This window comes from Anthonomus grandis, chromosome 9 (assembly GCF_022605725.1).
Source record: "Anthonomus grandis grandis chromosome 9, icAntGran1.3, whole genome shotgun sequence".
Lineage (NCBI taxonomy): Eukaryota > Metazoa > Arthropoda > Insecta > Coleoptera > Curculionidae > Anthonomus > Anthonomus grandis.
Genome location: NC_065554.1, coordinates 17,373,864 through 17,387,630, shown reverse-complemented (window position 1 = coordinate 17,387,630; position 13,767 = coordinate 17,373,864). Strand labels below are relative to the sequence as shown.

General features: G+C 26.9%; 1 protein-coding gene across 1 annotated transcript in view; it reads left to right on the top strand.

Annotated features, from left to right (window-relative positions):
• Positions 1-13,767, top strand: part of LOC126740528 (acid sphingomyelinase-like phosphodiesterase 3b) — a 321,078-nt gene that overhangs the window by 182,432 nt on the left and 124,879 nt on the right. The window contains exons 2-3 of the mRNA XM_050446601.1: positions 2,807-2,875; positions 10,111-10,285. Of these exons, the coding sequence (XP_050302558.1) occupies positions 2,807-2,875; positions 10,111-10,285 (244 nt within the window). The remainder of the gene's footprint in view (positions 1-2,806; positions 2,876-10,110; positions 10,286-13,767) is intronic.

Sequence of the window (13,767 nt, the reverse complement as noted above, 5' to 3'; positions counted from 1 at the left end):
ACATATAAATAATTTAAGCTACTAATATGTTCACGGAATGCACACAATAATAAAAATCCAATTAGACCAAACAAAATAGTACCATAAGACAATTTTTTTTATCTAAGGGGCGTTGCAACAAGAAACTCTATTCCGCACGAAAAATACAAAAACAGCAATAAATCTGCTTAAGATCTATTAATCTATTAACTCGTGAAGCATTTCTGGATTTAAAATCCCAGTTCTTAATTTTTGCTTAAACTAAAATTTTTGATTTCAAATGATAATAGTAGGATAAGTCTTGGTTTTAGTCAATGCATTAATAAAACTAGCTTGCATTCGGCTAAAGTAAATATAAAATAAATATGAGAAGTCGAGACTACTACAATAACATAATATAAAACGAAACCATGTAATATGTTTTCATGCAATGATTAATGGGTATCCATATAATTTCACCCTTGGCATGGCACTTACGTTGGTAGTATTAATCACGAAATCGTGTATACTCTGTTTCTTGGAAAAGCTTAAAAAGAATTTTATTAGACGTTTTAATAAATTATTCCCAGTGTGTTTATTGAAATGGATGAAATTAAGACATCACATGCAAATAATATAATGTTTTAATAATTTACAGGGGTTCGTCCGATAATTATATTAAAGTAGTATGTATATGTAATGTTATACATATATTATGTAATGTTAATTTTTTACATCCTTTGGTTAGAATTATTTTAATCAAATGCCCTTACTAGAATTTTTCCTATTATCTTCAAAAAGTAAATCTAGACATTTAAGACAATTTTAGACCTATTAAGTATACTCAAGCTCAAGAATCTTCTATTATCGCTTTACATTATTGATTGTTATCTATACTTGGATTTTTATAGAATACTTTTTTTTTAAATTAAGGTTCTTATAATTATGAAAGTATAGAATATATTATAGCATTTCTTTTTCGATTTTCTATTCTTATCTAGTTTTACTTAACAACGTTTTGCCAATAATGAATAATTAAAGACTTAATAAATTTTTAAAAATATTTATTAAATCAGGCAAAGCGCTTTTAGCCTCTATGCCACCATCAGTTCTCGTAAAACAGTGAGGTTAATGTAGAAAAATAGATATTATTTGAAGCAATAATGATAATGAATTAAAATAATATCACTAAATGACGACAAAAATTATTTATAGCCATTTTTAAAATATAAACTATCTTTGAAATAGAAATCTGTTAATTATAAATCAATGAAGGAAGATAATATCAAATTAAATTTGCCTACAAAACCTTAACCGGTATGTATGACATTTTTTACATAAAATAGCTAATAAGAAGGCAAAAAATATATGAGCAAATAATCTGTATTCAAGATAAGATTTCTTTATCTTAAGATTTCAATAGATAATATGTTAAAGTTAGGATGAGTTATTAAAAAGTTAAGTACTCACAAACTTTCACAAAAAACTAAAATCTGGCAAAATAAGTTTTACAAGAATCAATTAATTTGTATGCTGTAAAACTCATCTTTATTATTCTATTTTGTTGGATATTGCATCAGTATTTAAATATATATTAATTTATTAATCTAATACGCCCAAAAATTTTTATAAATGAAGAGAAAGAAAAACCAATTTATTAAATCAAATGTCCTAACTTTATATAAAAATATAAAATTACCTAACTTTTTGTCTGATTTTGATAAACTGTTTCAAAAAGTAACAATAATAAAAACTATATAAAAAAATACAAAGGTTACTTTTCTTATTATATACGTGATTTTAATTGATTCCTATTGTAGATTTGAGAAAGCAGCGGAGTATAATCTGTAGTTATTTTTAAATACTTATTGTGGTATTTAGTATTTTTTTAAATTATCGTGTTCATTTGTAATTAATTTTAGTCATATTATATAATTATTTTTAGTCACAGTCTACAAGTTTTACTTACGTAAAGTTTACCACAAGCATAAGGAATTTTATAAATTACATTTTTATTTAATTCATTTTTATTAAAAAGTTAGTTTTTTTTAACTTCTTGCTAGTATTAAGGGTACTTTTAATGACAAAAATTTCGAAAAAATTTGTTTCATATTTATAAATATTTTTTTGAGTTATTTCTATTTTTTAATTATTTCAAAATTACTTTAATCATTAAAATTATAATAAATAAAAAACTAGATTAATTGTTTAATGACATTTCCTTAATTTTACTATATTAGTACAAAAGCTCTGTGCTTCTGTTGAAAATTAATCTTTGCAATAGTGTCACAAAAATCTAACTACAGTTTATCTTTAAAAATGTGTCAATATTAATATAAGTAAAATCTATATAGTTTGTAAATTAGAATAGATTTACCTCTTTTAAAAAATATAACTTTTCGCAATATTCAAATCGATCAATAAAATATATAGAATATTTACATCTATTAAAAAATTGTTTTAAAACTAGGTTTCATTTAAAAAAAATAAAGACATTAATTGGTATATTTATATCATTTCCCGATTTGCAATATATAATATAAAAGAAATATAAATACTTAGCTTTAAAATCTTTATATATTATAAAAAAAGATAAATTATTAAAACCTTTTCCTTTTGGATTATGCATAGAGCTTTTGTTTTTTAGATTTTTTTTAATTTATGGGTTATCAGTGAACATTTTTTAAATATACTACAAATTTTTGTTATGATATTTAGGTGACAAAAGAAAATTAATCTAGGATGTAATAAAATCATAAGCTAATTCAGTTAAATAATATATTTGGTGATTCTAATATATTTTAAGTTATTTAAATATATATTTATTGATATTTTTTATTTATTACAGCTTACTTCTGGCATATAACAGACATCCACTATGATGGACACTACAGTTCATATCCAGAAAATAGAAAAAGTAAGTATTATACCTAATAAAAGTCCTTACGCTTACACTACTGAATTTATTTAAAAATTACAAATATATTTTTAAAGAACTTCTCCTGGAAATTTCACATCTTTTCCGAATAACCTATTTTATAATGCATCTGTGCGGCTGTTATAAATTTTACGAAAATCGAAATACTTTTATGATGTCCTAGGCGAATTTAAATTACTTATTTATACTTACTGCATAATACTGCCTTTTAGCTTATTGCAAAAAATGTAATGCTTAATACAAAAATACAAATTGGTATTCCAAAATCCACTGTGTACATGCTAAAAGGTGATTTAAAAGAGATAATTCAAAATACTCCGAAATGCATGTGTGCATGCATGTGTCAACATTTTCATGTAAACCTAAATGCACTCACTCTTTGTTTTGAGAAACAACAAAATAGAATTTTCAGCTAAAGGATTATGAAATTTTAGTGTTTCACAAAATAACTGAGTTGATCTTCAGCTGTCTTTTTTACGGCTAGTTCCTTTGAATATTGATTGTGAATTTATTTCTTTTTTATTATACCGTTGATTGAATATTTGAGTATATTATACTATTCTTCTTAAAAAATTCTCAAACTGGATGGCAATTATTTTTCTCTGATCACATTTTTATTAACTAAACTTTAAAAATAGTTTGCATTTCTAATTATATTTCTTTCTTATTTTTTTTTTAAATTTAAATTTTCCTTAAAACTAACGTATTAAAGTTGCCAAAAGTAAGGACGTTAATAAAAACATAAAAAATGGCAATGCTTTAAAAAAAATAAATATATTATATTTAATTTTTAAATAGCGTATTATAATTAAAATCAAACTTCTTAAGGTTTTTGATCCATATTTAGCCCTATTGTGATCAATAGAAAGTAAATATAGTTTTCCAAGTTATGTATATACAGATTTTATTGCTTGCGTATTGTTTTGATATGCAAAGAGTCTATGGTTTAATCAATATTAAATAGCTGATTATCAGAGTCACAAATTTCTAAGTTTTTCATTCTCATTTAATGTAGGTGTTAATTAAAACTGGTATGGGCTATTAAAAAATCTAAAATAGGATATTTACCTATTGGGAAATTATTTCTAATAACTACAGTATTTTTAACCAAATTCTTCCTATTTGAAGTACATCCATTTTTTGTATTACATATTTATTCTAGATATTTCTTTTTCCAATATTTAAAAGCGTCTGATAGGATAAAAATAAATATTCTCTGTGGTATACTTTAGATATAAAATTATCTGAAAAAAATTTTTTGCTTCCCTATTTACCAACTCATATCCAATAAACCAAAGTGACATTTTATCCATATAAAGATAACAATTTTATTGTTTAGACCAAGGTTAACTAAAGTGGTCCTACTTTTAAAGATTGGTGGATGGTTAAAGCTAAGTCAGATTTTTAAGGACTACATGACTGCGTTGAAGTCTAAAAGGAGAAAGATATTACGAAATAATTATAATCCCATTTTAACTTCCATTTTAGGGAATATGCACATCATGTGCCTTTACATCCTAAGATACGTCCATATAAACTTGTAAGTAGCATAAGCACTTATGAAGGCTGTCCATTAAGATCTTATTATTTGTCATAACACAAATTGTTAATCAAGGTTACTTGGTTCGATATAGTTATTGCCGTTTGGGAAATTCAGAATCCATTATTTACATCAACAAGTTAATAAGTCTGTTTAGTGTTTGCGTAGGCCTCTGCTAAAAGCGGACTGCTTTAATTAATCCAATATTGAATATATAAATTAGATAAGTCTATTAAGGTTTGTTATAAAATGGCACAATAATTTAATTAAAAATCGTTTAGCTAACATACCAGTATATCATTCATATATATGCTTTATATATATAGAGGTGGCTTATAAGTTTCTTCTAGCTGGACCTGTACTGGTATAGATTGCAGGGTTTCTGTAAACAATCTCAATGTTTTATATTGCATATGATTAACAGTCAATAATCTAATTTTTGTAACAGATAATAAATATATGACTTTATTATCGAAAATAAATCCTGTCATGCCTCCATAAAAGATTAATGATGTTTTAGAGTCCGAACCTCATTTCTTTGCAGTAACTGTCTTTAAAATGTTAAAGCTTTTAATGGCTTTTTAACAAATATAATTAATTTGACTGTTCCAAGTTAGTTTTTGATGTTTCTATATGGCTAAATATTTCTTTTAATTAAAGTAAGTTTGTATCGTTACTTATTGATATATTTTTTCTGGTAAAAATAACCACTGTTAATTATTTATTCGATAAATGAAATCCGTTATTTAGAAAATAAGCTTTATATTTAAAACTAAAATTTTAAAGATTAAAATAAGATGAAATCTAAGGAGATTAGTCTAAAATCGGTTATAGTATTGCATATTCTAGTTGCATACAGATTGGTTAGTATATAATCGCATAAGATTATATGCAATAACCTCTTTTAAATAGCTAATTATAAATATCTAAGAATAAAACTGAAGAGTTTATCATTTACTATTACCTGTTTTGTTATAATGGATCCTGCATATGTAAGTTAAATAATGTTTTTTGCTTGTCCCCTAATATTAATTATGTTGATGGACCGAGATAGGTGTAACTTTATCTAGAAATACCTTAGCAATTTCATGATTTATTTGCAATTTATTATTTTTACTTAGAAAGTTCTATTAAATTTAATACTGATTTTTTTTATGATAAGCTTTGTGCAGTTAGACTAACAAAACAAAACTTTTTCCAATTATCTTTAAATTTATTTTTTAATAAGCACATATATGCACCTGCTAGATATTATTTTCATGCTGTAAAGTCCTCTATATTAAAAAAAAATTATCTGCAACTTCAGAAATAATAGAATTATTAGGGACTAATATAATAATTTCATTAGCCTTTTCAGGCCCAGAAGGTAAGCATCAGATTTTATAATCAAAATTGAACTAGTTTCAATCAGATTTTCGAAGATTGGGGTATAAAGGGTATAAATGATCTACTGATTTGAAAATGATTTAGGTCATTTGAATCATGAAAAATTTTCCAAGACAAGTTATGTATTAAATTAGATAAAATATTAAATATATCTATAGCTGAATTGTTAATATGCACTTGTGTCCTCCGTTACTAATAATTAAATTTTGCAAATTATCGAAGAAGTTTATCAAAGTAGTACGAAAAAATCTCTTACTACGTTAAGTCACACAATGTGCATAAAAATCTACTTTAAGAACGCAATATTTTTTTAGGGGGGTTTTATGTTATACTGAATTTTAATTTTGCATACTTCTAGTTTACGATTAAATTTTAAAAATATTTATTTTATATAAAATAATAATGATGATGATGAATAGATTCTACTTTCAGGATAGCCTTACTGTATTTACAACAGTAAAACTACGTGAGAACCATTGAATATACTCATATAGAAAAAGCCTATCATTCATTAATCGTCTTCCAAAGTTTGTGATTTTTTATTTATTGACTACCTTTAGGCAAAACCATCTTTTAATAGAAATGTTCTTTTTAAAAATTAAACGAATTACATAAATATCATTATATTTATTATAAAAATATATACAGTCCTTTCAAAATGTTGCATTTAGAAAGATTTTCTGACCCAAAAATTCCAGTTATTGGAAACTGCAAGAAGCATAACTCTTCGGATATTTAAAAGAACATGAATATACAACTTCTATTCGTTTCAGATTTGTCACTTTCGGATACTTTTGAGCATAGAAATTATTTAGCAAAATATGTTTTTGAAAAGCTACAGTCGGCTTCATAAACAAAATGGATAGGTTAACTATTTATAGAAATAATTATTTTATAGACAAAAAAATCTTTATAAAATAACTATTCCTCTTTACAACAGATATAAATGGAAATTTTATTTTTAGCTATATAAGAAAAACAAAATTTTGAGATAAATAAAAAAGCTTCTAAAAACTAAATTAAGAATTATGTTAAAGTATTTATACATTTAATGTATTTTGAGATATATATTTGTATCTTAGCTGCAATAAAATCATATCATGATTAATGTTTGCAGTGATCAAAACTACGTAAAAAAGAATTGCATTTTAAGGCATATTATGACGGTAAAAAAAGAGTAAATTCGTGGAATTAAAAACAAGATCAGTAGCAATAATTATAGAAAATTATAAAAAAAAACTATAAACTTGATATTATTTCATTTGGAGAAATGATTGTCGAAAAAAATTATAGTAATTGGAATAATGCTCTTTTAAAATTGCCATCATTTAACTTAGTTTTACCTTAGAACTACATAATTTAAAAACTTTTTTTTGTAACTGGTATTTTACTCTATAAATATTTTTGTACGCGTTTAGATCCAGCCTAATAATAGTAGAGATAATCATTAATTAATTAAAAACTTGTTATGGTAAATAATGTTTATCTTAAACTCTTATACTTCGTGCGAAAATATATCATCTTAAAAAAGTAGCTATGATACATCAATATTTTTTTCTTGTACACATTTTTATAGTGCAATAATAAATCCAAAAAAACCACAGTAATAATATGTATAAAAACATATATTTAAAATTAAATTTCTCTACAAGCTAAATATTACCGTATAATTTAATTAATGGATTTATTCATAATAAATCTAATGACCGAATAAATTATACGCGCAGTTATAATGAGACACTGGCGATTCGGTAGACCGCAAATTGGTATCTAATTACCGGCTTCTCTTATTGTGGCCAACCGTTGAGGTAGAAAAGCAAATGAAACATGCAGTGAAGTTACCGTGACGCGGCTATTTCTGCTATGCAATCGATACTTTAGCAACCAGACCGTTTAACTAAAGTTATGGAATCTGAAATTTTGCACTCTAATAGCCATAAAGCCGAAAGTTTTGGGATAAATATTATAAAATTAATTATTATCATAAATTATTATATTATATTAATATTAGAGTAAAACAATAATTAATAGGAGAGTAAAAATTTACAAAAAATTTAGGTAGAGAAAGATACATACAGAGTGTCCCACAACTTAATGGATAAAGAGCAATAGCATATCTGCGCTAAAAAATATCTTAATAGATCTAAAAAATAGCTTATAAGCAAGGTATAGGTACAGTTTGAATTTTATTTTCATTATTTTTTAATAGCTTCTGAAAGAGTAGCATATCAGCACAAAATTTAATAGTAAGGGGTTTTTGGGGCGAGAAATCCAGAGCTAAGCACTGCTAATCAAAACCAACCCAAATAAAAAAAATAATAAGGAAGCATTACATTCTGCATGAACCGTGACTTTTGGATACACGCTTTAATAGAAACAAATATGGACCGTGTTTTGGTAATATCAAATATTATTTTTGTCAAAAGTTTGGTGCTTGATTACAACCATTATAGCCTTTTAAAAAGTTTTCCAAGCAAAAATTTCTTTTAAAAGTCGTTAATGCCCTGATACAACGTTTTTTTCTAATCTAGAATTGCGGGACATGATATGCGTATATACCAGAGAAAATTTTATTGCTCGAAGAGTATCGACGATATGTAGATAAGCTTCCAAATAGAAGGTATTATAATTTTAAACGTTTCAAAAACTTGTACGACTTGGTGAAAGCAATTCTTTTCGTCGGAAATTTTATTTTAGTTCATGTTGCTAAAAATCTGGAAATTAGATAGAGGCTCACTATGTCACGGTTAGTAACTAAACAATTTCTCGAAAATTCCATACAGAAAAACTACATCTTCACCATTTCACTCCTGTTCAAAGTTTGCTACCCTTCGACCAAGAGAAGGAATTTGAAATCACTCGTTTTCGTTACAACCAACAAACGCCGATCCATATTTCTTATGACTTTTACTAAAAGAGGAGTTTTTACATTCAGAAACAAACTTGCTTGGTATATTGAAAGCCCTCATTTGAAAACAGAACTTCATTTCCAGCATGAATTGAAAATAAATGTTTGGTGTGTTATTATTGGTAATTGCTTTCTGGGGCCAACAGAGTTACCACCAAATTTGAGGTGCGTACTCTATTTTGATCTTTTACGAAATAAGCTGATTGAACTTCTGGAACCACTAGTAATTGTAATTCCGAAGATGCAACAATTACTAGTAAAGCATGAATTTCCTGCAGGATGTTGCCCCTGCTTACTTTTTTAAACGCCTTAAGGAATATCTTGATCAAGAATATTCTAATTGCTAGATCGGACATGCGAGCCAAATACTTTAGCCGCCTCAAAGCCCTGATTTCAACCCTCCTGACACAATCAATACTCGGGAAGAGCCATGGAAAAAAATTCAGAATGTAGCAGAATTATTTCTATAAGACAACATTATAATATTTAATATCAGGCAGTTTTTCAATATTTCCAATAAGTGGGTAGGTAAGTATATTGAAGTTAACGATGTCAATATTAAACCAGCATGAACCAATGTGACTGATGAGAAAACACGTATATTTAGAGCCTGAGTAATATTAATAGTAAAGGAATTTTAATTTTTTTTTATCTTCCGTTGGATATGTGAAATCGTCGACAACTCTGCAACTATGTGATAACTAGTCACGATAAAACGTATTTACGCCTTAAAAAAACGATTTCCCGATCTACGATCAATGAACGAGGTCGCACAACACTCATAGACCCTCATAAATATTCAGAATAAGTAATTTCCTTAAAAAATTGCAACTTTTGCAGAGCATTGTTGCCCACCGCAGATGGTGTTGTTGTTATACGCTCTATACCTCACATGGACCAATATGGCGGATGATAATTCCTGTACATCTAAAGCTCTAACATTTCAGTTTTGTTCTTGTTCTATATTCTTGTATGCAATCATATTATAATAAATAATCATTTTTATTTCATAATAAATTATTGTATTTAACACATATTTAACAATTAAATTAAGATATCATGTGTTGACAAAACACATGATTGTACTTTGTAACTTTGTACTGTCTATTGAAGTGACTAGTTTAGTTTAAATTTTTACTTCATATATTTTGTTTTGTTTTTGACGTATGTAAACTTTTTTTTATGTTTTTGTTATTAATAATGATTAATTGATTAATAAACTTGTAAGGCTACAGTACTAGTAACTAAAAATATATTAACTTCTTTCTTGATTTTCCTCTTTGCAAATATGTTCTAAATACATTCCTTAATAAATAAACATAGTTGTTAAACTATCTAGACTCTTTACTAAATCACTTGTTGATATATCAATTTTTCTAGGCTGTTGGCGAACTTACGATCCATCTAATTCCCGATCAAAGAGTCAAAGTCAAAGAAGTCCATCTAATCCGTACGGTGATTATAATTGTGATTCCACATGGGACTTAATTGAATCGGCGGCTAGGATGATGATGAGCAGACAAAATGAAAATGTTGAGTTTGTTTTATGGACTGGGTAAGTCAAAGAATAGGGTCTTCCATTCTCTATATCTCAGAATAATTTTAATAAAACTATTTAAAAACAAAAATATTAAATCTAAAACATCGTAAAATATATACAAAAATTTTAAATTCAGATCCAGTTTATACTCCCATCTTAATAAAATAGTCAAAAAAATTACAGAAACTGACTATATTTCATCATAATCCTCAATTACACCCTTTGTTTTAAAACCCAAAAATCACATAAACTAATGGCATACATTTTTTATGTTCTATCATGTTCAAATTTCATATACACGTTTCTTAATTGCCATTAGCAATTAAGATCCATCAGCCTTCATTTCTTTTTCCTTAAATAATTACCTTTGCTGTCTAACTATAGGGCTCGCCTAAATTTGGTAGACATGCAAGTCCATATTTTGATTTAATGATATTTTGGAATAAATTGGACAACATATTTATTCACCTATTCATAATAAAATTAATTTTGTTTTTCCAAATTTTTAAGAAACACAAAAAAAATAATGTAATACTTTTATATTTTTGTATTTTATTAGAAGCAGTTGTTAGATCACCACGTTTAATAACATCTAATAGTAATACAGGAAATTTAAATATGATACTTATGATAAAATCTTCTTTCCGAATCTACCCTCCATCTTCAATTAAAATCCGGAAATTTACTGGCGGGAGAATTTTTGAGGAAGTTTTCCTCGGCTTAAGCATCGAGAAGAAAGTTTAGAGCTTGGCGAGATTTTCGGAAGCCCCACCCATTTCTCGAACTTATATTAAATAAAGCATATATGAAAATCTAATAACTTTTACGAAGTTTTAAGGATGTCAAAACAAACATAATAAAATAACAAATCTTATAACTAGATGCCGAATGATAAGCAGGTACTCAAACAAATGCTTTTCTTCTTACAATATATAACTTTCAAAGTTGAGATATAGAGTTGCGAAAGTTGGAGTTAATATAATAGGACTTAACTCACTACCAGTTCCATTACATTTTGCTTTTAATTTAATCATTTTAAAAATGGTGTAGCTAAGAGGATTTTTCATATAAAGTTTCGCTTAAAATTATTAATTTATTGAAAACTACTTATTGCTATTTACAAGCTATTTTGCTTGAAGAGAGAATCATTGCATTATTTGTTTAGGTAAAGGCTTAATAAATTTATCAAAGTTTTTGCATATACATGTTTATTTTTAACAGGCAGTTTTCCAGAATATATTTTTAAATGCTTAACCAATTAGAAAAAATAAGACAAAACTTTTTCTTGGTCTTACAATTTTTGTATTTGTAAAACTGTTTATATTTTTGTATAGGAATAATCTGGAATTTTAGTGATTTAAAATTTAAGTCCCTGATGATTGCCTAGGGCCTAAAGCGCTAGTAAGATATTAGTATACTACTTTTTACGCTAAATTCGTGCTTTAATTTTATTTCGACTTTCCTAACAGTAACATGAGATTACTAGAAATCCTTATTTATACTCTATTTATTTCCTATTCCTTATTTCAATTTAAAAGTCGCGCTAAGATTTAGACTTAACACCTAGCGGCGACAGTTTTTTACATATTAGGTGAACTTTCTGCGTGTGTCCAGAGATGTCACAAGATGTGCCCGGTGCTCTTTCCATTCTTGTCACACCTTCGAGTCTAAGCGACGGATGTGATAATTTCTGAAGGCCGAAGGGTGGGTGATATATTCGCGGCGGTTTAGATTATTATGATGCTTGTTCTTTATTTTCCTTGTCTATATTATTATCCAAGTCTAAGGATTACTAAATTTTGTATAATTTTTATCAGAGCTTAAAGCTTATTTTCGGAGTTATAATGGTTATTCTTGCTAGCCTATTCTTTTATCTTGCTTCTTGAACCCTTTTGAGTCTGCAAAAAGTATGTTTAGAATTATTACCAGAAGCAGAAAAACATATTCCCGTTCCAATATCGTCTGGGAAAGCCTAAGAAATCATGTTGGAATATCGTCTTAAAAAATTTCGACGATTACTGTAAAAAGCATGTAGAGATTTTTAAGTCCTTGAACAATAGCTTAAAATATGGAATTTACAATTCCATATGTAATGAAGTGAAAAACACCACTTATAGAGCTTTTTATTCTATGAACTGTGCTCTTTTACTTTTATTCCAATCATAGGAGTAAATTACTTCTTGTTTTGAGTTAATTCACCTTCAAAATTATAGGCAATAATACTTTCTATCAGGGGGTAAATTTTATATAGTTAAAAAAATTTCTCGCGTCACCGAATTTTCAACAGCTCCGAAATAAACCACCATCAGGAATGCTTCTTTATCGACATTCTTCCATTACTAAGAATAATTCTAAAAAAATTATGTCTTTGCATGTCTAACTAGTATTCTTAATAAGGTTTTGTTCTTTATTGATTGACCTCAGCAGTCCTTGCGGGTTTTCGTTAGAATTCTGTTTTTTATACCTATACTTTATTTTTTTATTAATCTAATGTTTCCTTTAGTTTATTACATTGTAAAACTTTGTTAAGTGTACTTATATTGGGTAAGTTGTATAGCACTTGTATATATTTGCATGAAAACTCGCTGCAGATAGAGGGTAAAAGTGTTACTAATATTTTAAATCTTTCTATCTTATCATAAGATACTCCTGCGAGTAAACCACTATATCTATATTAAACATATTTCTTTAGTATTTAATTGTGACTTTTTGGGATATTGATTAGATTGAATATTTAGGAATATTCATTCAACGATATTATGCACCATGATTCTTTGCTGGTAGAAACGTGATATTTATTTATTAACCTCTTAAAATTTTATAATATTATAAAAATAAAAGTTACTATTTACTTTTATTTTTCTGTACTTTTATTATCTATTCTATAAATTTATCCTAAATTTTTTCTTTCTTTAAAAAAAAAATCCTTGGCTATTTTTGAATGAAAATTTGATCGCACTCATTCATATACATATACAAATATTGTCTTTATATATCTATACAAATAAACTGCTCAACAATCGAAGTGGATATTATAAAAATCTGCAATTTTAGTTTGCCAATGATTTACAATAAAACAAAATTAAATGTAATAAATAAATCTCTATTAAGTTCACTCACAATAGCCCCAAAAAAAATAAATTATAAGATATCTCCCAAAAAATTTAAATTTTTAACACACAACAGGAAAAATTTAAATAAAATTACACCCAGTAAAGCGTGCCCCAAAGTCCTGTCATGAAAATTAATACCTCGTAGGTCCACCCCTGGCTCGTCTTAGTGCTGTCACCCTGTTTGGCATAGTTCTTATTAAGTTGTTAATGTAGTGTTGAGGAATGTTTTGCCATATTTCCGGTAATTGATTGGCTAGTTGTTCTAAGGTTAGAGGTGGCTGTTCGAGCTGGTTTAATCTTCGAGACATTTCGGTCCATACATGTTCAATGCAATTCATGTCGGGTGAATGTGGTGGCCAGTCCATTCTGGTAATGCCATGAAAT